Genomic DNA, 25,431 nt, shown 5'->3' with positions numbered 1-25,431 from the left:
AACGCACATGCCCCGCTCAAACAGATTAAAATGACAGCACAGTGCAATGTCCACTTGTTACTTGTGTTTTTTTGGAGTTTTGTCGCCCTCTGCTGGTGCTTCGGTGCGACTGATTTTATGGGCTTCAGCACTCATGAGCATTGTGTAATTAATGACATCATCAGTGGCGGGCTACTAGTTTATTTTTTGATTGAAAATGTTACAAATTTTATTGAAACGAAAACATTAAGAGGGGTTTTAATATAAAATTTCTATAACTTGTACTAACATTTATCTTTTAATAAACTACAGGTCTTTCTATCCATGGATGGCTTTAACAGAATGTTAATAATGTTAATGCCATCTTGTTGATTTATTGTTATAATAAACAACTACAGTACTTATGTACCGTATGTTGAATGTATATATCCATCTTGTGTCTTATCTCTCAATTCCAACAATAATTTACAGAAAAATATGGCATATTTTATAGATGGTTTGAATTGCGATTAATTACGATTAATTAATTTTGAAGCTGTAATTAACTCGATTAAAAATTTTAATCGTTTGACAGCCCTAATATCAATAAGAAAATCTGTTGCATGTCTTTAAATAAACACACCCGATTATACACTTTAAAAGCCATTATGAAGCTTTTATTTGCAACCAACACAAAGCATAAATGGAATACTGTTATACAGTAGACAGTCATTGAAAGCCTTGCTTGTTTCATGATTTGTATACAAATGTACAACACCCTGTACAAAACATTCATTATCCTCATGAAAACCTATGAATACTCTTTTGTGGATGCTTTTAGCACCACCCTGTGGTCTCGACATAGATGTTCTCACGCATACTGTATTTACACTTACAAGTAAACACGCGCACAAACCTTCGTCTATGCTTTTACGCAAAAGAGACCTTCCGCCGATCTTCTTTCTCTTCTTCTCCAGCCTCCTCTGTTGCTCTCAACACGTCCGGCAATGGATAACGATCCCTCTGCGCGTTGTTTTGAATTTGAGTATCTGCAGAAATGAAGGCATGGAGAACAATAATTACCTTAAATCGTGTTAATTTTTAATTCCAACAAAATGACCTTTCTATAGCCCCCACCCCCTACCCATTTTTATGCTGCTTTACTCTTTGTTTCAAGCTTCTCCAATGACATTCATGTAAAACAGCAGTTTTCAAACATTTTACAGCATGTACCGCCTCTAAGAATACTTAGAGTACCACCATCAGGGCCGACATGAACTCATTTGCTGCCATTGACGGCCCTAGACATCCAATCCATCTGGACTGGCCGTCTACCGCCTTCAATGGCACTGAAACATGACAACAATTTTGTCCTGCTCATTTTTTGCATTCTGTTTAAAATTGTGTACATTTTGGCTGTTCTTTTCAGCTTTTTTGTGTTTTTGAAATGCAAAAAAAGTAAACACATTTACACATTCATACTGAAAACATTTGTAATTGCGAACTTGTAATAGTTTCAGCTCCAGCGTGATGACAGTAATTGACACTATTGCCCCAATTAAGACAAAAACTTTGTCAAGAAAGAAGAGGTCACCCTGGAGAAATGCCACACTAGCTTTAAAACAAAAGCAAGATTGCAGACGAGCAGAACGCAGGTGGTGAAAAAACAAACTCCTGGTTTTTTATTATATCTACAAAGAGAGTCTTTGCAAATACAATCAGGACCTGAAAAATGCTCGTCATATTTTTCAGAGATCATTAGTGAAAACACCAACAATACTCGCACACTATTTTCTGTTGTTGACAAACTGGCAAACCCAAAAGCATCAGTACCTCAGGAATTGGTATCTGAGGTGTCCTGTAATGATCTTGCAGCATTCTTTACACACTAAGTACTAAAGATAAGACGGACTGTGTGCAACTCCGGATTAACAATCGTTACACTAAATGCCTCCCAAAATGTCCCCCAGGTCAATCTTAGACAGTTTACCCTCTTGGACTATGCCACTGTAATAGAAATTGTGTCAAAATTAAAGCCCACAACATGCTGCCTTGACATCCTTCCTTCAAACTTTTTCAAAACTGTTTTCAATTGCATAGCCCCAGACATACTTCAGATTATTAACACTTCTCTCCAAACAACCGTTAGTAATTATAGGCCAATATCAAATCTGTCATTCCTGGGGAACATTATCAAAAGGGTTGTGTTTGAACAGATTCAGGTTTTTATGATGCAAAACAATCTTTTTAACTCATTTCAGTCTGAATTTCGGCCACAACACAGCACCGAGACCGTGCTTATCAAAGTCCTAAATGATATTCGTCGGAATACCGATGCAGGCAAATCATTTGTTCTGCTGCTATTGGATCTCAGTGCCGCATTCGACATGGTTGATCACAACATACTATTCAGCAGATTGGAACAGTGGGTAGGGCTTACTGACACTGTTCTTCAGTGGTTCGCATCTTATTTACATGATAGGGATTTCTTTGTGTCAGTCGGAAACAATCAGTCAGAACGAACCAAATTCATGTGTGGAGTCCGTCAAGGGTCAATCCTTGGACCACTCTTATTTAACATCTAAATGCTTCCCCGAGCTCAGATTATGGAACAGTATGACATCTCCTATCGCACCTATGCAGATGACACACAACTCTACATTTCTGTGTTCCCACATGATTATAGTCCCTTAGTCTCCCTGAGTAAATGGGTAAATGGTGATTCTCCAGTTAAATGTGGAGAAGACAGAAGTGATCATTTTTGGGCAAAAAAAGGGAAGGTCAAAGATAAGCAGGCGCCTTAGCACAATGTCACAGCTACAAATCAAGTCAGAAACCTTGGCGTAATTATTGACTCAGACCTAAAATTTGATAGCCATCTAAAGCCCGTCATTTAATCTTCTTTTTACCACCAAAAAATATAGCCAAAAATAAGGGGCTTCTGGCTCAACAAGACATGGAAAAACTTATGCATGCATTCATTTTCAGCAGATTGGACTATTTCAATGGTATATTTACAGGTCTTGATAAAAAAATCAGTCAGGAAGCTGCAGCTAGTACAGAATGCTGCAGCCAGAGTCCTCACAAATACAAGAAAACTGGACCACATTACACCGGTTTTGAAATCGTTACGCTGGCTTCCAGTGAGTCAAAGGATAGACTATAAAATACTAATGCTCGTCTACCAAACACTTAATGGCCTTGGACCAAAATACATGCTTGATTTGTTAGATTCCTATGATCTAGGGTCGTCTGGAACCGGTCTCCTGTATGTTCCAAGAACAATAACCAAGCAGGGTGAAGCAGCATTTAGTTATTATGCTCCTCACCTCTGGAACAAGTTACCTGAAGGTCTGAAGTATGCTCAAACTGTTAGCTCCTTTAAATCAGGGCTAAAAACGCTTTTGTTTAGCACTGCATAGCCATAACTGTCTATATATTTCTTTTTTTTTTTTTTTTTTTTTTTTTTTTTTTTTTTTTTAAACCTGTCCTGTTCAGCTGTTTGACACAGAGAATGGAAGTCTAAGTGCCCGGATTCTGAACAGTTTTAATGTTTCACATTGAGAGTCTGACATACTCCCATTGTGATCATTCAAAATACCTTTTTATTATGACAAAGCAGCGAACAGGAAGGGATTATGGGGGGACAGAAGAAAAGAAATACAAGAGAAGAAAGAAAAGAAACACATACACAAACAACAACAAGAAATACATTGAACATCTAAACTAGTTACTAATATGCTGGTGCTATCGTCAGCGAGATGTATTTCCGGTTTACACCATGTGGGGGCCTATTGGCCAGTGAAAGAGGAGAATGGGGGTGGGGGTGTCTATAAGACTATAAACTAAGTGATTGAAAGGGGTAGAGTGTCTACTGTCTATATATTTCAATCTATTTGCTTTCTATTCCTCTTGCGCTTATCTCCATTGCTGATCTCAATTATTATTAGTAGTAGTATTTGATTTATTTATTTATTATTATTATATATTTTATTTTATTCTATTCGTGATTAAATGCGATTTTTATGTAGAATTTTATTTCCTATTTCGATTGTCTTTGTTTTTACGTTCTGTTGATTTTAATGTGATTTCTATGAGCTTCATGTGATGTAAAGCACTTTGAATTGCCTTGTGTTGAATTGTGCTATATAAATAAATTTGCCTTGCGTTAATGTCTGGGAGGTACTGTGTATTTTCTGGAAAAATTCCAGGGGTGCCAGTAATTTTGTCCATGATTGTATATGTATATATTAGGGCTGTCAAACGATTAAAATTTTTAATCGAGTTAATTACAGCTTAAAAATTAATTAATCGTAATTAATCGCAATTAATCGCAATTCAAACCATCTATAAAATATGCCATATTTTTCTCTTAAATTATATATATATTCTATAAAATAATTTGTTGGAATGGAAAGATAAGACACAAGATGGATATATACATTCAACATACGGTACATAAGGACTGTAGTGGGCATTTCACTCTACTGTCATTTAAATCTGTCTATGCTGTCCTCACTCCGAAGTGTCTACTTTTTCCAAAGCTAGACAGCTAGTGAACGACGCCTTAATAATCAGACTTCTTCCTTTTTCATCTGATTTATTAATAAAATGGATTCAAACCATTGTCCTCTTTAGACCGTAGTGAAACTACAAAAAAAAGTACACTAGCATTGCATTAGCAACAACGTTAGCTTAGCACGCTATACAGGTTCACTAAACATAAACAAAAAGCGTCTCATACAAAAAATATAACATTTTGCTTACTAACATAATATGTACATTCTTTACAACAACCATACTTACGGACAAATCTTGTCCAAGGATCATATAAGCACAACATTACAATGGAGGCGTCAGCCATGTCGCAAAGCGACCACAAGAGTTCGCTGTTAGACAGCATTAAAAACCTTGCTGTAAAACTTACCAAAAGGCAGAATACTCTCTGAGCGGGACATGTGCGTTAATTGCGTCAAATATTTTAACGTGATTAATTTAAAAAATTAATTACCGCGCGTTAACGCGATAATTTTGACAGCCCTAGTATATGTATGTATATATGTATATATATATATATATATATACAGTGCCTTGCAAAAGTATTCGGCCCCCTTGAACCTTGCAACCTTTCGCCACATTTCAGGCTTCAAACATAAAGGTATGAAATTTAAATTTTTGTCAAGAATCAACAACAAGTGGGACACAATCGTGAAGTGGAACAACATTTATTGGATAATTTAAACTTTTTTAACAAATAAAAAACTGAAAAGTGGGGCGTGCAATATTGTTCGGCCCCTTTACTTTCAGTGCAGCAAACTCACTCCAGAAGTTCAGTGAGGATCTCTGAATGATCCAATGTTGTCCTAAATGACCGATGATGATAAATAGAATCCAAATGTGTGTAATCAAGTCTCCGTATAAATGCACCTGCTCTGTGATAGTCTCAGGGTTCTGTTTAAAGTGCAGAGAGCATTATGAAAACCAAGGAACACACCAGGCAGGTCCGAGATACTGTTGTGGAGAAGTTTAAAGCCGGATTTGGATACTGTGATAGTCTCAGGGTTCTGTTTAAAGTGCAGAGAGCATTATGAAAACCAAGGAACACACCAGGCAGGTCCGAGATACTGTTGTGGAGAAGTTTAAAGCCGGATTTGGATACAAAAAGATTTCCCAAGCTTTAAACATCTCAAGGAGCACTGTGCAAGCCATCATATTGAAATGGAAGGAGCATCAGACCACTGCAAATCTACCAAGACCCGGCCGTCCTTCCAAATTTTCTTCTCAAACAAGGATAAAACTGATCAGAGATGCAGCCAAGAGGCCCATGATCACTCTGGATGAACTGCAGAGATCTACAGCTGAGGTGGGAGAGTCTGTCCATAGGACAACAATCAGTCGTACACTGCACAAATCTGGCCTTTATGGAAGAGTGGCAAGAAGAAAGCCATTTCTCAAAGATATCCATAAAAAGTCTCGTTTAAAGTTTGCCACAAGCCACCTGGGAGACACACCAAACATGTGGAAGAAGGTGCTCTGGACAGATGAAACCAAAATTGAACTTTTTGGCCACAATGCAAAACGATATGTTTGGCGTAAAAGCAACACAGCTCATCACCCTGAACACACCATCCCCACTGTCAAACATGGTGGTGGCAGCATCATGGTTTGGGCCTGCTTTTCTTCAGCAGGGACAGGGAAGATGGTTAAAATTGACGGGAAGATGGATGCAGCCAAATACAGGAACATTCTGGAAGAAAACCTGTTGGTATCTGCACAAGACCTGAGACTGGGACGGAGATTTATCTTCCAACAGGACAATGATCCGAAACATAAAGCCAAATCTACAATGGAATGGTTAAAAAATAAACGTATCCAGGTGTTAGAATGGCCAAGTTAAAGTCCAGACCTGAATCCAATGGAGAATCTGTGGAAAGAGCTGAAGACTGCTGTTCACAAACACTCTCCATCCAACCTCACTGAGCTGGAGCTGTTTTGCAAGGAAGAATGGGCAAGAATGTCAGTCTCTCGATGTGCAAAACTCATAGAAACATACCCCAAGCGACTTGCAGCTGTAATTGGAGCAAAAGGTGGCGCTACAAAGTATTAACGCAAGGGGGCCGAATAATATTGCACGCCCCACTTTTCAGTTTTTTATTTGTTAAAAAAGTTTAAATTATCCAATAAATTTTGTTCCACTTCACGATTGTGTCCCACTTGTTGTTGATTCTTGACAAAAAATTAAAATTTTATATCTTTATGTTTGAAGCCTGAAATGTGGCGAAAGGTTGCAAGGTTCAAGGGGGCTGAATACTTTTGCAAGGCACTGTATATATGTATATGTATATATATATATATATATATATATATATATATATATATATATATATATATATATATATATATATATATATATATATATATATATATAAATAAATATAAATACATACATACATATATATATATATGTACTTTTTTTTTTTTTCACCTGAATCTAACTGCGGGCTCTTGACGTCCTCTTCTTCCTCTCCAGATGGTGGATCATCCTGGTCCACGGAGTTCATGTCTATAGAAGATAGGTGCGCTTGGGCCATTCTCTGCACGGCTGAAATGTGGAGAAAAAAAAAGTTAATTCATGCATTTATGCACCTCAAAAATAAACAACCATTTCATAGCATTACATAACATAGAGTAGAATTATAATGTTTTGCACTCCATAATATTGTTTAAAGAAGAATAGTCATAGATTATTTGACAAAAAGTAGTAGTGTAACAGTATGATAAAGCACTTTAAACTATGTTATTATAATATTTTTCATTCTGAGAGTAGGTATGTGTGGAGCGTGGGGTGGGTGGGGGCATGTTGCTGTGTGTCTATCCCATAATCCAGGATGATCCAGAGTAGACTCACAGCTGCCTCTGCTTCTAATCTCACAATCACACAGATACCCACACACACACAACAGGCTTTTTTGGACAGATGTAGACCACATGTCAGTTTTGGAAAGTCCAATTGTTACATAATTGTACAGGACAAATGTGGAGCACGCGGGCTTTGAGAGCCCACTGACCTTTGAGCGAAGGTGGCTGGTAGGTGCTTGACGTGTTGTTGACTGTTTTGGTTTTAAGGACTCGGTTTTCTCCAGCAAGCCACTGCGGTGGGCAAGGGAAATTGTAAGTAATATAGTCGAGAGAGTTGCATTTCAAATCGAGGTGTGAACGGCATACCTGATGACATCCGCTATCGTCTTCTGGCGACGGCGGGTCCGTCAGTCGGAAGAGGGTGGCAGGCGTGGGCCTTCTACGTCGAATCTAGACACAAAGAGAAAGCTTTTATTCAGTTTGTGTTTGAATAAACAACACAATATGTGCAGATATTATAAGTATCTATATATACAGTGCTATGAAAAAGTATCTGAACCTTTTGGAATTTCTAACATTTCTGCATAAAAATCACCATCAAATGTAATCTTTGTCAAAATCACACAGAAAAAAATACAGTGTCTGCTTTAACTAAAAGCACCCTAACATTTATAGGTTTTCGTACTTTAATGAGGATAGAGTATGCAAACAATGACAGAAGGGGGAAAAATAAGGAAGTGAACCATAACATTTGATATTTTGTGCCCCCCCCCCCCCTTTGGCAGCAATAACTTCAACCAGACTCTTCCTGCAGCTGCAGATCAGTCTGGCACATTGATCAAGACTAATCTTGGCCCCTTCTTCTCTATAAAAACTGCTGTAGTTTAGTCAGATTCCTCGGATGTCTGGCATGAATCGCTATCTTAAGGTCATGCCACAGCATCTCAATGGGGTTCAAGTCTGGACTTTGACTTGGCCACTCCAGAATGTGTATTTCGTTCTTCTGAAATCATTCTGAAGTTGATTTACTTCAGTGTTTTGGATCATTGTCTTCTTGCAGCATTCACCCTCTTTTTAGCTTCAACTGTCTGACAGATGGCCTCAGGTTTTCCTGCAAAACATCCTGATAAACTTTTGAATTTGTTCTTCCATTAATGATTGCAAGTTGTCCAGGCCCTGGGGCAGCAAATCAGCCCCAAACAATGATGCTCCCTCACGTCATGCTTCATGGTGGGGATGAAGTGTTGATGTTGGTAAGCTGTTCCATTTTTCCTCCACTCATGATGTTGTGTGTTACTCCCAAACAATTCAACTTTGGTTTCATCAGTCCACAAAATATTTTACCAAAACTTCTGTGGAGTGTCCAAGTGCCTTTTTGCCAACATTAAATGAGCAACAATGTTTTTTTTAGACAGCAGTGGCTTCCTCTGTGGAGTCCTCCATGAACACAATTCTTGGCCATAGTTTTACATATAGTTGATGTGTGCACATAGATATTGGACTGTGCCAGTGACTTTAGCAGACACTCTAGGGTTCTTTTTTACTACTCTGAGTATTCTGTGCTAAACTCTTGGCGTCATCTTTGGTGGACGGCCACTCCTTGGGAGAGAAGCAACAGTGCCAAACTCTCTCCATTTGTAGACAACTTTTCTGACTGTCGATTGATAAACATCCAGAGTTTGAGATGGTTTTGCATGCTTTCTCAGCTTTATACAAATCAACAAGCCTTGATCGCAGGTCTTCAGACAGCTCTTTTGACCTAGCAATGACACACATGAGACAATGTTTCTCATCAAGACATTTCTTACCAGGTGTGTGTTTTATAGCGGGCAGGGCAGCTTTAAACTTCTCATCAGTGTTTGGGCAAACACCTGACTTAAAATGTTTGGTAAAAATTGGTTTCAATTGCTCTTAAAGTCTCCTCAGGCAGAGGCGTCACTTATTTACTTTTCCCCCTTCTCTCATTGTTTGCATGCTATCATCATTAAAATATGAAAATCTATAAATGTTTGGGTGGTTTTAATTAAAGCAGACACTGTATTTTCATCTGTGTGATTTTGACAACGATCAGATCACCTTTGATGGTGAATTTATGCAGAAATGTGAGAAATTCCAAAGGTTCAGATACTTTTTCATACCACTGTATACTCATATAAAAATGGAACTTTGTGTGTGTGGGTGTGTGTGTTCGTTCTCTTTGGACACCAAAACGGCTGGGCGGATTTTGACGAAATTTTACAGTTGTACTTTATGTGTCTGGGAGTGTTATTAGATGGGTTTGATCTCTGTAGGCATCCATGTAGTGCGGAAAATTAATTTGAAACTCCAAAAATTAGCATAGAAAATGCGACTGGATTGTGGAGGCGACAGCCCCATCTTTTGAGCCAGTGCTTCGCAATTATTTTCTGTTAGCCCCCCCACAAACACACGCACACAGAAGGACGTAAACATTTTTGCATCCCCCCAACTCTCTGCCGCCACTTTAAATAGTATAATTTGCCAATAAAATCTTATCATTACAAGTACACTTCTGCATAACAGCGTGTCCTTTTGAGTAGCATAGATGAGCTTGGAATAAAGTATAACTTCATTAAAATTGTTTTGTTTGAGTGCATCAATTTGCCTGAATTAATAAAAAAGTCAAATCCAAACTGTAAAAATCCACTCAAGGTATATTTTTTGACCATTTGATACTGAAAATGCAATCTAATAAATCATTAACTAAATTTAAATTGATTAGCAACATTAACTCATGAGGACAACATGCCAAACAATTTGACAAAAAAACAAAAATTATTAGAACAAAAACAACAGTGTCATTGGACACAGGGACAGTTTTAATTTTGCTGCAGCCAGTATCAGCTCCTTTGCTATGGCATGGGTTGATTTTGCAGTGAGCAACTTGATATGCCACCTTATATGATGCTAACAGTGCTCGTTGATTTACTACTGTAACACTGACAAAGCGGGATGATTGTTGGCAATATTCGACAGTTTTCGCCGGAAAAAAAAAAAAAAAATCAAGCGGCTTATCAATGTGATTGGGGTCTAATGTCCTTAAGTGACATCCTAATGTATTTGGCTTCCTGCTGTCCCGCTGCCCACATTTTTGGACACAGTAAACAGACTGGTCTTTCCTCATCTCCCGCTGTATTAAAAGTCAAAGCCAGAAGCCAAACGTTACATACGCTTCGTTTTATTTCCTTGTCTTAGCTCTTTTTATCTCCAGTGCTCTTTACTGTGCGCTCTTGTTTGGTTCAAAAATAATGCAAACACTCTGAAAATGAGAGTGTCACTGCCATCCACTGAGCGGACGTGCAATTACAATTTATTTTATCACGGCAAAAATGTATGTTCTCTATGGTCACATGCGTCATCCCTGGCTTTGTCTGTGCCCGTCTGAGGGGGGCTCACCCCACTATTTGAGAAGTACTTTTATAGGCAAAACGCGCATCTCTTGTGATTTCAATGTAGCAGTTGGCTTTCAAAAGCCCCTTTCAGACTTACTGTATATCCAAGTAAATTCCTGTGCAAGGTGACGCGGGCTTTATCCGTGTCATGGCTTTCACACATGGAGAGATGTCCTGGGAATAACCCGGTGGACACTTTCACAGACTTGTCCCGTGTTGGCGACTCGGCGCTCTCTGTGCGGGGAGGGCAGCCGGCGCGATTTTCTAAGCCGGACTTTATGTCATTTTTGGTCAGCATCGGCAACAAAATAAACCACAAATTTCCAACGATGGACTCTCTTCCTCAGCTCTACGATCAAGTAGTAGTTTAATTCTGTGATGTTTTCAGTTTAATTTTGCTATTCCCAGGCATGTTGATAATTATGATGTTTTTTTACCGCTTTTCGTAATGCGAAGAAAAAGGAAAAAAGATTAACCCAACATGATATTTGCGTCATTAGCCTTCTGCTAGGACCTTCACACATGCTTCGCCCTGGGAAAGTCCCGGACATAATACTAGGACACGTCCCATTAAATGTCCGCATAATCTCCATGTCAGTCGACCCAGGAAATTGCTTTCACACATAAGGGCTACCCGTTTAAATCCCTTGGATTTAAAAAGTGTTCAGGTATGTGTGAAAGGGGCTAAATTTTACAGTTTCAAGTACAAATTTTAAATGTGCTATGATGATACGTTGTGGCTTTAAGTACTCCACAACAAGACAATGGATAAAAAAAGGACAATTTTCCTGAATATTAAGAAGGGATTCATTTCGGCTGGATATCTTAATCCCAATAAAGGACAGTTTGTCTGTGTGTTTGTGTTTTATGAATGCCGAAACGGCTGGGTGGATTTTAGAGAAATTTTACAGTTGTACTTCTTGTGCCTGGGAGTGTTCTTAGATGGGTTTGATCTCTGTAGGCCTCCATTTAGTGTGGAAAATTAATTCGAAACTGCAAAAATTACCATAGAAAATGCCAATTTTCACTTTTTTATCCTAGCAACACCCGGCCATACTGCTCGATTAATCCATCCAGCATACTTTTAAAAAATCACGGGGAAACCCTAATTTCTAGGTTTCTTATTTGCCGATTTAACAAACCTTGGTCCCAACAACCCAGCAATTGTAATATGCCAGACTGCAAAATATAAGATATAGAAAGGTTTGATAGATGTCACAAAAAGGGAGCAAAATACCCTTTTCCCAGTACAGTAGACGAATCTATGGTTTGACTAATGTTCTTCACACAGTAGTTGCTTGGTTACTTAGTTTGAATACATAACACTAGCGTAAATGTGTCCCAAGGCTACAGGAATGGCGTTACTATTGATTGTCATGTGCAAAAGAGGGGGAGTCATAACCACTGAGAGTTATGCAACTCAGTAAATACAAAATGGACAGGTCTTCTCGGTAAATGGCCTGAATACATTACATTGGCAGCGTGGTTGGTTGGCCAAGCCGAAAAGTGTGAAAGCATGTAGTACAGTTATCAGCACCTCTATTTTGTAACATTATGGAAATAAAGCAGTCCGGTGCGATATGGGAGTGCTTGTCAGCCTATCACAGTGGAGAGCGTGGGTTTGAAACGTGGGCGGTATCTTGGCTTGTCCGCTTTGGCTTCCCTCGCATGTTGGATTTGTGCTCGTTAACTGTGTGGAAGTGAGGGCAGTGGGGACAATATGTAGATTCGAAAGTTAGTTTCAAAACCTTATTCTGAAAGCCTATAAATAGGCTGAAACGCTAAACCTCTTTTCAAACACTAACCTTAGCTTAACACCCTAATTTCATATAATGTTTCAAAAAGCCTTAACTGACCTATTTTTACTTTGTGTCAGAAATTATTGTGATGTCGCTTAATCTCAATTTTAATATGACTGGGTGTGATGCAGGGTTTATCCCTAATGTCAGCTCCTCCTCCACTCCTTTTAAAACCTCATCACTTTGAAGAGATGCAAAAAGTCAGCCTTGCACGGCTCAATCTAATCCCAGCACTGTCCATACTCGGCTGCCAACAGACGCTGGTACATCAAAAAACCAGAGTTCTGTTGCGCCGCCAGTTACGTAAGGGCTGGTCAGTTTGTCACGGGAGGGGCGAAGCTACATGATGTTAACAAAAAAACTGTAGAAGGTTAATCAAAGTTCAGTTAAGAGCCCTTTGAAGGACTTTGGTCGAAATAAGATCACGTTTTGCTTGACATGAAGTGATAATATCCACCAACACACAGATGGGTTGTTAGGTCAAACTGACAAAATTAAACACTATTCCTCAAAGTTTAGCTCATTGGCTGCTATTGGTGGTGTGAGACGTCCTATCAAGTTTGACTGAGAGAGGGTGGTGGCGAATGATCGCTGTCAACCCTCCCAGACAAAATGGATTGGACATCTAGTGCCGTCAATAGCAATGAAAAAATTCACAGTCAGTCCTTCCATTTTAAATTAACTGGATGCCTATTTTTGTCAATGGCAGCCAATTAACAAGAAGTGCTGTTGCAATTTCTTGGTAAAGGACTAATTATGTTCCTTCGCATTCCTTCCTCGAATGAACAATTTTTCTCACAGAAAATGTAATCACGTCATGTGACACACATAGGCGGAGTTTGATTTTTGGGGCGGGGGGGCACAATTTGTTGATGACCCCAAAACGCAGTGTCAGCAATAAAATTAACTTACAAGAATATCTAACATAATAAGTTGACAATGAGCGTTTTTTTGTTTCCCATCATTCTTGAGGGGAATTCTAAATCAGGCTGCTTAGGCAATACTTTTCGCCAAGATCGTCATCCATTGAATATGGTACGCCCGCCGGTGTGGTGCCAATGTAGTTACCCCGGTCAAAAATTGTACCCCCTGGGTGGAGCCATATGGAGGTAGATTTGTGTGTGTTTTGTATTCAATCACAAAAAAAGTTGCTTCAATAAAAAAAAAGTCACTTCAATCAAAAAAAAAAAAAAATGTGTTTGAATGCAAAAATAAATTTGAAACTCAGAAAAATAACCCCTAACCCTCATGTGAAAGCTATTTTTCTTTGAATATTATTTTTACTATTATTATTTTTGATTGAAGTCAAGTTTTTTTTTTTTTTTTATTGAAGCAACTCTATGATTGAAGTAATGTTGATTTGTGTTTGGGCCACATTTTGGCTAGGACATTTTTCTCTTTACTATTCAATCAGAAATTCATTTGCTTCAAAAATATATATAGATTTTCAAAAGTAAAAATCACTTAAATCAAAAAAAGAAAATTTTCAATCATAGAAAAAAGTTTTTGAATGAGAAAAAATATTTCAGATTGAAAAATTTGCATTTGAACACTTAATTTTTCATTGAAAAAGTTTTTGATTGAAGCAATCCTTTTTGGGTTTGGGCCATATTATGATTAGGACATTTGTGTCTTAATCATTCAATCCCCAAAAAAGTTGCTTCAATCAAAAAAATAAATCATTAAAAAAAATTCTCTGATATATATATATATATATATATATATATATATATGTAGATATGGATGTATATATATACTTTTTTAAATTATATGCAAAGCAAGTGACTTTCTAAGGTGCTCGAAAAATAATTTCAACCCATTATAAAAATATGGGTTTTTTTTGTTCATTTCATTCATTTTTGTTGCAGTTTTATTGCTTTACAACTTATATATATATATATATAAAAGTCAATTACATGCAATGACACTTTTCGGCCACCAAGGGGGCCTGGCCCCCGCCCCCCCCCTTAAAATCCGCTTATGGTGACACACACATTAAAAGTTATACAGTACTATATTAACAATGTAAAGTTTGGTGGCACTGTAAGCTCAACTGAATAGATGATTGACAGCACCATAGCACATACAGCACACCACCTGTGGAGGCGGTATGGCACCTGTTAAGATGAAATTTACATAAGGATTAAAAAAAAAAAAAAAAGAGGATCGTCATTGCTATCCTAAAACGTGACGTCATTTAACTGATTTCAATGAAGGAATATGATTTTATTTTCATTCTTTGTTTTCATATCAAATCATTGAAGACGTCCTTATGTCTGACCTAATATGATATATCAGAGATGGTTTTTATTCAAACGCGTGATTCTCACCAGTTCTACTTGTCGCGGGTCCAACTGTATGGGTACCGCCGAAGGCACCGAGAACTGGATCTTCCTCTTGGCATCGTTATCCTCAGCCTCTCGCTCAACCGCAGGCAGAAGGGGCTCCATGGTTACACGTCTCTAACCTAGTGAAATAGTCCAATGTTAAACTCTTTCAGTCTGTTACACTCCCACGTAGGTACACTCGGTCACGAAGCAAAGGGTCCGACAGCGCGTGTCTGTGTAGGGGGCTTATGACGAATCCTGATGTTGCCGGAAACATCGCGATATCACATCGAATTCGTCAAAATGTCAGGATTGTAGTGGCTGTCTAACATAGAAGGTTTTAGGACCCTGAGGAGCAATTCGCACTCAAGGATAGAAATCAATGTAATATTTGATATTGAATTAAGATAGAAAGCTAGATGTCTAATGCACGAAGTTAGCTAATGGGGCCGGTAATACGGTACATAATATTAAAATCAATGGAGCGTGTACGTTGAAATAAAGTATTGCTCAGTTTTCAACCGATTTTCAATTAAATTGATTTCTCATAAGTTCAGTCATTCAGTAAATTCACAGTGCACTTAAAAATAATTATAACATTTAAAAAAAATCAATATCCATCCTGAATCGTAGCCAAATTTTCTATAAACGACAAATTCTCAATATTTTATGAGTATTTTTTCCGACGCAAGATGGCCGCCAGTAAATTTACGCCGCCGACAACAGTTCAAAACATCTAGCCTCAGAAGGGTCTCAAATTAAAAGTAGACGTCAAAGATGCAGCAAACATTTTGTGACAAACACAGAATTCGCCGTGGCAAACAAGGTAAGAGGGATTTATGTAAGTCACCAAAAGTCTTGATAATACAAGCAACAACTCATAAAGAATTAACAAAATTAATGAGGTACTACTACTACTACAATTTGTAGGCCACTTTACTCTCCTTAAGCATTTTATGTGCTTATTTTCCTCATAGAAAGTGTACGCAATTGCGGAAGATGACACACAAAAACCCCAACATCTTTCAGCGTATAAATTCACGCAGAAAATAATTTAAAAGTTGGTTAACTGGACTCGTTAACAATGTCCCTCCGTTTCCGGGTCACGTGACAAGTTTGGGGCGCTAATTATTAGCTTGGCAAAATTCGGGTTTAATTAAATTTAAAATCTGAAACCACGCTTGAAACCATAATTTTAAGCTCCAAGGCTGGTTAAAGATGCTAACCCACGCTTGATATGATAGCAAATATTTGCCACGGCTTTAAATTCTCCTTGCAAACCTTAATTGTTTGAAACCTTTTCATGGTAGCTACCTTAAAAAACCCTGACCAAGGCTCATCCCTTGTTTTAAAACCCAAACTAGTGAAAAGCCTTCACATGAGAGTAACTCTCTGTCTTTAAAATAGGACTCGTCCTCCCTGAATAACAATGAAATCCAAACTTCACCATTTCAAATACTGCCGAATATGGTTCCCATAATTTCGCTGGTTTAACAGCCACCGGAGCTGCACTAATATTTTGCATCCGCTAGATGTCAGCCACGACTAAATCGCGGATACACAACAAGGAGACCAACCAAAATGAAGTGAACCTTTTAATTATCTGTATCATAACTAAAAATAAATAAAATACTTCGGGTGCCAGAAAAGATGGTAACTGACCTAAACTGAAAACTATGACAAAAACATGTTGTGTTTGGAGTAACACCGCCAGATACACTTTAAGAAGGTAAATCTAAATTAAAGAAAATCAGTGTGAGGATGATTCATGATGACAAGGAAAGAGAAATACAAGGAAATAATCATCCACCACCACCGGCTTTCTGAAAGGTATTTTCTCACAGCAGGTACGTAAAAAATGTTCAGTCTGTTTTTTTTTTGTTTTTTTTGGGGGGGGGGGTCTAGTCTCCAACCGTCAGTTCTGCAACGCACTTTCCAATTCAGAATCAAATGAGCACATCTGTGCCATTAAACCAAGGCACAGAAAAGTCTATTAATTTGCCAGTTTCTAAACAATTATGTTAACTGTCTACATTTCCAACAGGGCTGTTTTTTGAGTTAATTTACTGATATGGCACTGATAAAGAATTATGAAAGTATTTGTATAGCATCCTGTATTTTCTTGCCATGATGAAATAAGCTCATTTTCAGTCAAATGGGAGATCATCGTGGTATCTTCACCTACGTTGTACAAACATGTCCTACAATGTTCTGCACTTTTTGAAATATCCCGTTTTTGGGAAGAAAAAATATCTCATTTAGCAATTACTAAATCCGTTATTAGTTTCAGCCCTGAAAAATATGCTTAATTGTTTTATATTTACCTTGAATACAATTTTTTAAAAATCAATTTTGTATAAATACAACTTAAAATATTACAAGATTTTATGTTGTATTCTCATTATATCACAATTCTTCTCTCCAATATGACACTTTCCATCTTAGATGATTATAACATTTCCTCACACAAAATAAAAAATATCTATTATTCCAAAAATACATCATTCTGAAAATGTTTTTTTCTTCTTTAAAATGTCTTCAAAGCTCCCTAAGTAAGATTTCATGGTAATGGTAAATGGTGTTATACTTATATAGCGCTTTTCCACCTTGCGTTTTGTGTGTTTTTATTCAGGACTGATCAATTCTTAGTAGTCGAGAAGGTTAAAAGCTAACATTTGGTTGCAGTATATTTGAACTTTTCAAGTTTTCCAATGTTCGTCGAACTGAAATATTAATCTTTCACTTATCTTTTAAGTTCAAACAAAATAATTCTTCTTTCCATCAATATTCTTCTCCCTCTCTCGTTGGTTGGCCCACGCGGGCAGTCCGCGTGCCCGCCCGTGCCAAGCTTGGCAAGTGGTCACATCGGCGAGGGCGCCGCTTTAGCTCGGTTCAATTGACTCGTTTAGGCAATGGTGCCCCGACACTGCGGCTTTAGGGCGGCCGCCATATTGTGTCCTTCTGTCTGGTGCAGTTCCTTCCCCATGTGGGAACTCGGGGATTGTTCCGGAATCATTTCAGCGATAAATCGTTTAGCAGTGATAAACTCTCATTAGCGAGGTGTTTGTTTGACCTGAATGTTTATTATCGCTGTGCTGCATCTACCTGCACCCTGACTAACTGTTTAAAACCCTCAGCAAGGGTTAGTACCCTTATTTGAAAGCATGAACTTGGCCTTAAACTGAAGTTTGAAACCTAAATCTTTGCTTCAAGCCCAAACATGACATGCCAAATTTCTAATGTCTGCATCAAACCCCAATTTGAAACCCTACCTCAGGCTCAAAATATTAGCATAACTCGATCGACTTGATTAACTCAAGTAATTTTTATGAGTTAAAAAGTTTCTTGTGGCAACAGTCAATATGACAAAAGTTGTCAAACATGGCTGGATCCCAGCTGTTCCAGTTTTTTGTTTGAGCAAATATGATTGTTTATGCATTCGTAATTTATTTTTGAGGTATATCTAGCAATTTTTTGTGGGAATATGTATTTGAACGATTTGTTAAGAGCAGTGTTAAATTTTTTTTTTTTTTTAAAGTTAGCATTTTATAGCATTTAAGCTAGCAGAATGTTGCTATACAAGTTAGCCAATTGTTATTTTGTTGTACTCCAATCCTCATTTTTAAATTTTGTGATACTGTTAGTGAAATGAAATGCAATTCTGCAGTTTTGAGAAAAAAAAAAAACACTTGCGACCCCCCCCCCCCCGCATTTAATGCTCTTTTAAAAGTGCAATCTTAGCAAACCATTGTTTTACATCTCCTAAAATATATTCTGCATAGCATTAAATGTTCCTAATCCGATTACTCAATTATTCAAACTAACTTTTTGATAGATTAATCAATTACTTTAATAATCGATAGCCACGGCCTTACTTAAAACCTTAGTTTGAAACACTAATCCTGGCTTTAAATCTTGAAACCATAACCCTTGTTTAGAACCTTAGCATGCCAGCAATTCTAATCTTAAAAACCTTCTCAAAACCCTAATTTCAAGACCTATCTCTGCCTTGAAACACAGATTTAAACCCTAAATGTAACACTATCTCTGGCTTGAAAACACTAAATTTAGCGTAAAACTTTCATTTAAAACCTGAGTCCCAGCTTAATCTTAACATAAACATTTAGGTTCACCCATAGACTTCACAGTGATATTGATGGGACACAATCCCCAGGCACTGCGCCACGCCTTCAAGTAGGGGGCCGTTGTCCCACACTCCGCTTCACTCGGTCGAAGTCAGTCGCAGTTATTCTCACACACAGCAGCGATCCAACGCCAGATTGAAAAAGTATGAAAGCTGTACCGCATACAAACAGGAAGGATTGTCTCAGGAGTGATTTGTTCGAGGATTTAAAATGATATTTTTTGTACCATGAATGCATTTTGAAACATTGTGAAAAAAATCAATAGGAGAAATTAACCGGTACGGCATTGGCGTCATAATTCACAATATTTACGTAAAATAAATGCTAACTGCCTGGTTTTTTTGCTTTTAACCAAGAATCAAGACTGTTTCACGTTCATATCTATGAAGAATTCAGGGATTTGAGCATTTATTCACAAGAATTTTCAACGTAAAAAGCTCTTTGTGGTGATAAGGCGGCACTACAGTGGCTTAAAGACTAGCAACACATTCGACATATTTACGGGGGGAAAAAATGCTAACTGCCCGTTTTTTTTTTTTTTTTTTTTTTTTTTTTTTTTTGCTCTTAACCAAGAATCGAGACTGTTTTACCTCCATATCCATAAAGAATTCAGGGATTTACGCATTTCTTCACAAGAATTTTCACCGTAAAAAGCTCTTCGTGGTGTTAAGGCCGCGCTACAGTGGCTTAAAGACTAGCAACACATTCAACATATTTACTGGGGGGAAAAAAATGCTAACTGCCCGTTTTTCTTTTTTGTTTTTTTTTGTTTGGCTCTTAACCAAGAATTGAGACTGTTTTACCTCGATATCCATAAAGAATTCAGGGATTTACGCATTTCTTCACAATAATTTTCAATGTAAAAAGCTCTTTGTGGTAATAAGGCCGCGCTACAGTGGCTTAAAGACGAGCAGCATATTCGACATAATTACGTAAAAAAGATGCTAACTGCCCGCTACAGTGGCTTAAAGACTAGCAGCACATGTGACATATTTACTGAAAATAAATGCCAACTGCCCTTTTTTTGCTTTTAACCAAGAATCGAGACTGTTTTACATCCATATCTATAAAGAATTCATGGATTTAAGCATTTATCTACAACAATTTTCAACGTAAAAAGCTCTTTGTGGTGATAAGGCGGCGCCAGAGTGGTTTAAAGACTAGCAGCACATTCGACATATTTACGTAAAATAGATGCTAACTGCCTGTTTTTTGTTTTTTGTTTATTTTTGCTTTTAACCAAGAATCGAGACTGTTTTACGACTATACTTAAAGGATTCAGGGATTAAAGCATTTATTCACTATAATTTTAATCGTAAAAAGCTCTGTGTTTCCACTCGGTCAGCGCTGACGGAGATAGGCCCCCTATTAATCGGCCCCGCGCCCCATGTCCCAACGAATATATAATGGAATCTATGGTTCACCCTAGTTTGAAATCATAACTCATTGAAAGTGATAGACGTCCAATCCATTTAAACTCTGCGGGGCTGGCAGCAATCGTTCTCCATGTTCAAACGGATTAGATACTTATCACCCTCAATGGCGGCCATTGAGTTGAGATCCCACCTGAACCTCGTCATAAAACCCTGTTTTGGAACCCCTAATTTGAAACTCCAACCTTTATTGACATCCAAATCAGGTGCAACTCTCCTACAGCGTGATCGCCCCGCTTTAAAATGGCCGCCTCTGATCACGATTACACGTCTAACCTTTTTGCGACTGACCCCGTTTTTCCTCCAAAACAGAACCAGTGTGAACCCACTCACTTACCGCTTATTTCATTTTGCCTTTCAGCGCTGGGCGACAGATGGCGAGTTCTTCTCAACCGGCCCCCCCTCCGCCACCCGCCCCCAGGGGGGGCGAAGCCAGTCTCTGCGAATGCGGCCGCATGTCAATCAGCGGCTCTCATGTGATGGCTCTTGCCAATGACGTGCCAGCCATATGGGCCTGGCATCACACAGCCCCGCCACGCAAGTCACCCGTGCGCTTCCTCCCCTCGCGCGCGTCTGGGCTGCAGACAGAGGCAGGGTGGCCGCAGAAGAAGAGGAGGAGGAGGAAGAAGAAGGTAGGCGCACGAGCGGGGAACACACGGTAGAACCTTCTTCGCCCGCGCGACGCCAAGGCGACATGGTGTAAACAAACACCAGGTAGGTTCTATGAAAATCACCATTTTAACTTCTTTGTTATCTCGCATCATCCCATCATTAACTGCATTTGTCATTCGTGGAGCCTCATCGCAAGCAAGAATGAAATTGTGTGTCAGCATTCTCCTTTGGGATACACTCGCATGATAATTGACAAGATATTGATTGCGTGTGCTTATCGTATTAGGGCTAATGCTTTTGAGTGTTTACGGATTTTCAATTCAAATCAGTGAATTACATTATTGCTTGACTGACCGATACAGTATGAAGTCAAGTCATTAAAAAAAAAAAAAAAATCCTTTCTGCTCATAATTCAGAATATTTAGAAGTTGAACAGTGATTTTCCTCAAAAACTCTTTTATGCTAAAATTGGATGTTTACATCAACTCCGAACAAATTGTCTTGTAACGTTATCTACTGGAAACAGCTTTAAAATATTTGGATTATCATATTTAAATTGATTCATTCTTAATTACACATAAGTGATATGTTGTACTTTACTGTCAATATTTAATTGATGCTGAATATTTGGCCTGTAAATCTGCTCACTTGTCAACCGATAAGGTACACCTGCAAGCCACGCCCTGGGAAAATATGATTGTTTTCATGCCAGTTTTGACTTCCTGATATGCTGCAATGACAGGCAGAATATTAGGAACATGTACGCGTACCTATTAATGTGACCCAGCCATTTTTTTCACACTTATTTAGTTGGTTTTCCTATTATAGTATGACCTGACACGTCCATTCGCCGACATTTTGTTTTGTTTATTGCAGGTGTATCTAATACGGCGACCCGACATATCGTTTTTATTTTCCATGTTGAAGGTCTACCAAATAGTGTGACCTGACCAATCCACTCCCATTCATTTAGTCTCATCATGTTACAGGTGTGCCTAATAATATGACCTGATGCATGGCAGCCATTTTGTCGCATTCCGCGTTGTCGACTTCCCAAATATTACAACTTGAACATTCGTGTTCATCCGTTTGTCCTCATCCTTAATTGCAGGTGTCCTTAAAATATCCTCTGAGACATGTTCCAGGTGTACCTAATAAAGTGACTGGACACCTCCACATGCGTTACCCATGTTGTGGATGTCCTTTGTATGTCCGTAACCCTTTATAGCAGGGTCATTTATATATTTATATTTAATACTCAACTCAATGGGTACCACTGACGGCGCTAGACTTCAAGAGGTTGGCAACGAATCATCAGTTACAGCCCTTCCTGTCAAAATGGATTGGACGTCTAATGCCGTCAATGGCGCTGAAACAGGAGCGTTAGAAGCCAGCCCTCTCAGTTGAATGGAATTGGACATCTATCGCCATCATTGGCAGGCAATGAGTGAAATACTGAACCCTCATTCATCCTGAAAAATCTACTTTAAGGGTGTTATGGTGGGCCATAACTACATATTTTATTCTGTTTATTCATTTTACTTTGCTTAATTTAGATTTTATTCACATTTCATGTATAATTTTATAGGTGAAATTGATTAAAAAATGCAATTAGAATTAAGAATAAAAAAAATTCCCCCCAAACGATTTAATAATTGATAAGGTTTTTTTTAACAATTACCAAAAATAATTGCTTGCCCTTTAAAGGGTCGAACTTCCAATTTCCAGCCATTTTGAATCTTGTGCTATATGTAACAGGTGCACCTAAAAATGTGACATTTCATCAGTTCTCCTAGTCAACCTGCACCCCCGGATCACTTTTTTGGGGTCTCATCCCATGATGTAGGTGTCTCTATGTGATTTAGGTCATTTATTTACAGTATCATTTCATCTTTTAGGTGTTCCTAATAATATGCCCTGGCTCAGAGCCTTTATTGTCGTCACAAGCAAGTGTGCCTATAATACCTTGCTCATGCATCTATTTCCAGCTATTTAGGTTTACCTAATAATTAGGATAACTCGTCCATATAGCCTTCCATTGTGCATGGTCACCTGTTGCGGGTGTACCTAATATTGTGATCCGTTACCTCCCTTTCCAGCCATTTTTTCATGCTCAAGCTTTACCCATCCAATCATAAAGATGACATCATCGACTCCATTTAAACACCGCGCGGGACCCGCCTCCTCTTGTTGCAGGTGACAATGTTGAGCCGTCTCTTCAGTGAGGTTCTGCCGGACGTCCAGCGGCTCGCGGCGGACTGGGCCGACGATCCGGACACCGAGCTGGCCTGCAAGGTGAAGCCCGAGCGTGAGACCCACCTCGGCGGGGAGGACGAGCTGGACGAGGCGCGCGGGGGGGACAGCAGCAGCCGGGCAGAGTCCGAAATGGCAGACGACGACGACGAGGATGAGGAGGAGGACTGCGGCGGCGATGAGGACGGTTCCGGGGATAAAGTGGGCAAAAAGCGCGGTCCGAAGAAGCGTAAAACGAGCGCCGCCCGCCTGGAGCGCTCCAAAGTGCGGCGGGTGAAGGCCAACGCTCGCGAGCGCACGCGCATGCACGACCTAAACTCGGCGCTGGATAACCTGCGCAAGGTGGTGCCCTGCTACTCCAAGACCCAGAAGCTGTCCAAGATCGAGACGCTGCGCCTGGCCAAGAATTACATCCTGGCGTTGGGCGAGATCCTGCGCAACGGCAAGCGTCCGGACGTGGTGAGCTACGTGCAAATGCTGTGCAAGGGCCTGTCGCAGCCCACCACCAACCTGGTGGCCGGATGCCTGCAGCTCAACACGCGCAACTTCCTCACAGAACCGGACGCGGCGCGCTTCCACATGCCCGGTTCGCCCTTCTCCTTGCATCCGTATTCTTCGTCGTCGTCTGCGGCGGCGGCGTCCTACCGGTGCCGCCTCGCCAGCCCCAACTACCAAGCCCCGGGCGGCGGGCCCTTGAACATGCGGGGGCACTCATACGCCTCCGGATACGACGCCGCGTACCCCCCGGGCGGGGCGTCCCCGGAGTACCTGAGCCCGGACTACGAGAGCCAACACAGTCCGCCGGGGTGCTTGGGCGTCGGAGTCGGCGCCTCCGCCAAGCAGCAGGATCTCGACGCCGAGCGGAACTATCACTACTCGTCTATGCATTACTCCAGAGCCGGACGCGCTTTGACGTTTGGCCCCTCGGGACCGCGCGGCGGGGGCGCGCACTCAGAGAACATTCCCCCCTTCCACGAGGGCCACCACGAGCGCGCGCTGGGCCCTTACGAGGACATCAGCGCCTTTTTCCACAACTGACCTTTGAGTGACAATCCGTCTGGTCTCCTCCTGTAATCTGATTACAAACATGTTGTTGTTCGTTGTGAGTTTTTGTGTGTGCAAAATGACGAGACCCGTGTAATAATTACGAAATACACAAATAAAAATGTTTTATAATTGCCTGATATATCATATATGCGTTCCTCCCACCACATTAAACTCAATTTTATGTTTTTCCACATTACAATTGACTCTTCTGCAAGCCTCCTTAATTAATAACTATTGCATAGATTAAAAAATATAGTCCACGATTGTTGTGTATATGCAAACTTGTATAAGGTGGAAAGACGCTATACAAGTGTAACACCATATATATATATATAATATGTTTGGGCTTAATCTATATTAATGGTTTTTTTAATTATCAAAACAAAATACTTAAAACCCATTAAAGCTGAATAACCACCTTATTTTTGAAATACTCTTTATACTGCATCTTGCTACACTGCATGGAAACCTTTATTATTGTTATGCTATGGCAGAAATACAATTTTCATAATGTTAAGGCCAAAAGGCGATCACTGATTTCTCAAAACGATATTTATATTAATAATATCTGGGAACATGCAGACGCCATGTTGGGCAACCGCCTGCAGGTCCCATATGTTGCTTTGGTGCTCAAATGTGCATGCAGAGCGCTGATTATAATTTTTTTTTTTTTTTTGTGAACATGCATGTGTTGCCCATGAGGAAATTATTAAAACTAAAATAGAGAAATATGAAAATTTAGACGTTTTTAATAACTTGATATTCCAACTCTGAACGCTGAATTTTCAAAATGAAAAAAATATTTCACAGAACCGAATGAAATTTAAGAGTAAAACAGTTCCCTTGAATTTATAATGCAAATACTCCTAATATGCACGGCTCAAAGTTTAATAATAACCACAAATAGTGTATTTCCTTTTTTAAACATATTTCTTTACATTTTGAATAAATTGCTGCTAAATAAATTTACTATAAAAAAAAAAGGTGCTGAAGTGTTATTTGTAGTATCATGACAACATAAAACTACAAAAAATGAAAATTGAAAATCAAAAAGCAGTCATTTTAAAAAAGGAATTGTGTAGTTTTAG

At 39.2% G+C, this 25,431-nt stretch overlaps 3 protein-coding genes across 6 annotated transcripts in view; 1 reads left to right on the top strand and 2 right to left on the bottom strand.

Annotated features, from left to right (window-relative positions):
* The window catches only part of aldh18a1 (aldehyde dehydrogenase 18 family, member A1), a 36,024-nt gene extending 35,018 nt beyond the window's left edge, over positions 1-1,006 (bottom strand). Inside the window, exon 1 of the mRNA XM_057825806.1 lies at positions 875-1,006. The gene's annotated coding sequence lies outside the window, so the exon portion shown is untranslated. The remainder of the gene's footprint in view (positions 1-874) is intronic.
* LOC130909402 (protein phosphatase 1 regulatory subunit 1B-like) lies at positions 47-20,787 on the bottom strand. 3 transcript variants are annotated; one of them, XM_057825813.1, is made up of 6 exons: positions 20,769-20,787; positions 14,857-14,993; positions 7,684-7,767; positions 7,527-7,608; positions 6,944-7,060; positions 47-1,007 (listed from the first exon to the last, which is right to left on the bottom strand). In XM_057825813.1, exons 2-6 carry the CDS (start codon positions 14,974-14,976, stop codon positions 889-891), a joined length of 522 nt encoding a protein of 173 aa, XP_057681796.1. In that variant the 5' UTR covers positions 14,977-14,993; positions 20,769-20,787; the 3' UTR covers positions 47-888. The 3 variants fall into 3 exon arrangements, with proteins under 3 accessions (XP_057681796.1, XP_057681794.1, XP_057681795.1); XM_057825811.1 differs by lacking the exon at positions 20,769-20,787 and adding an exon at positions 16,301-16,362; XM_057825812.1 differs by lacking the exon at positions 20,769-20,787 and adding an exon at positions 16,168-16,304.
* LOC130909401 (neurogenic differentiation factor 2-like) lies at positions 15,544-24,606 on the top strand. 2 transcript variants are annotated; one of them, XM_057825809.1, is made up of 3 exons: positions 15,544-15,679; positions 20,793-21,145; positions 23,240-24,596. In XM_057825809.1, the coding sequence occupies exon 3, from the start codon at positions 23,246-23,248 to the stop codon at positions 24,332-24,334; it is 1,089 nt and encodes a 362-aa protein (XP_057681792.1). In that variant the 5' UTR covers positions 15,544-15,679; positions 20,793-21,145; positions 23,240-23,245; the 3' UTR covers positions 24,335-24,596. The 2 variants fall into 2 exon arrangements, with proteins under 2 accessions (XP_057681792.1, XP_057681793.1); XM_057825810.1 differs by lacking the exon at positions 15,544-15,679 and having other exon boundaries at positions 21,125-21,145; positions 23,240-24,606.
* The last annotated feature ends 825 nt before the right edge of the window (positions 24,607-25,431 follow it).

The sequence above is a fragment of the Corythoichthys intestinalis genome, chromosome 21 (genome assembly GCF_030265065.1).
Source record: "Corythoichthys intestinalis isolate RoL2023-P3 chromosome 21, ASM3026506v1, whole genome shotgun sequence".
Taxonomy (NCBI): domain Eukaryota; kingdom Metazoa; phylum Chordata; class Actinopteri; order Syngnathiformes; family Syngnathidae; genus Corythoichthys; species Corythoichthys intestinalis.
The sequence above is the reverse complement of the archived record's forward strand: the minus strand, read 5'-3'. Positions and strand labels throughout refer to the sequence as shown.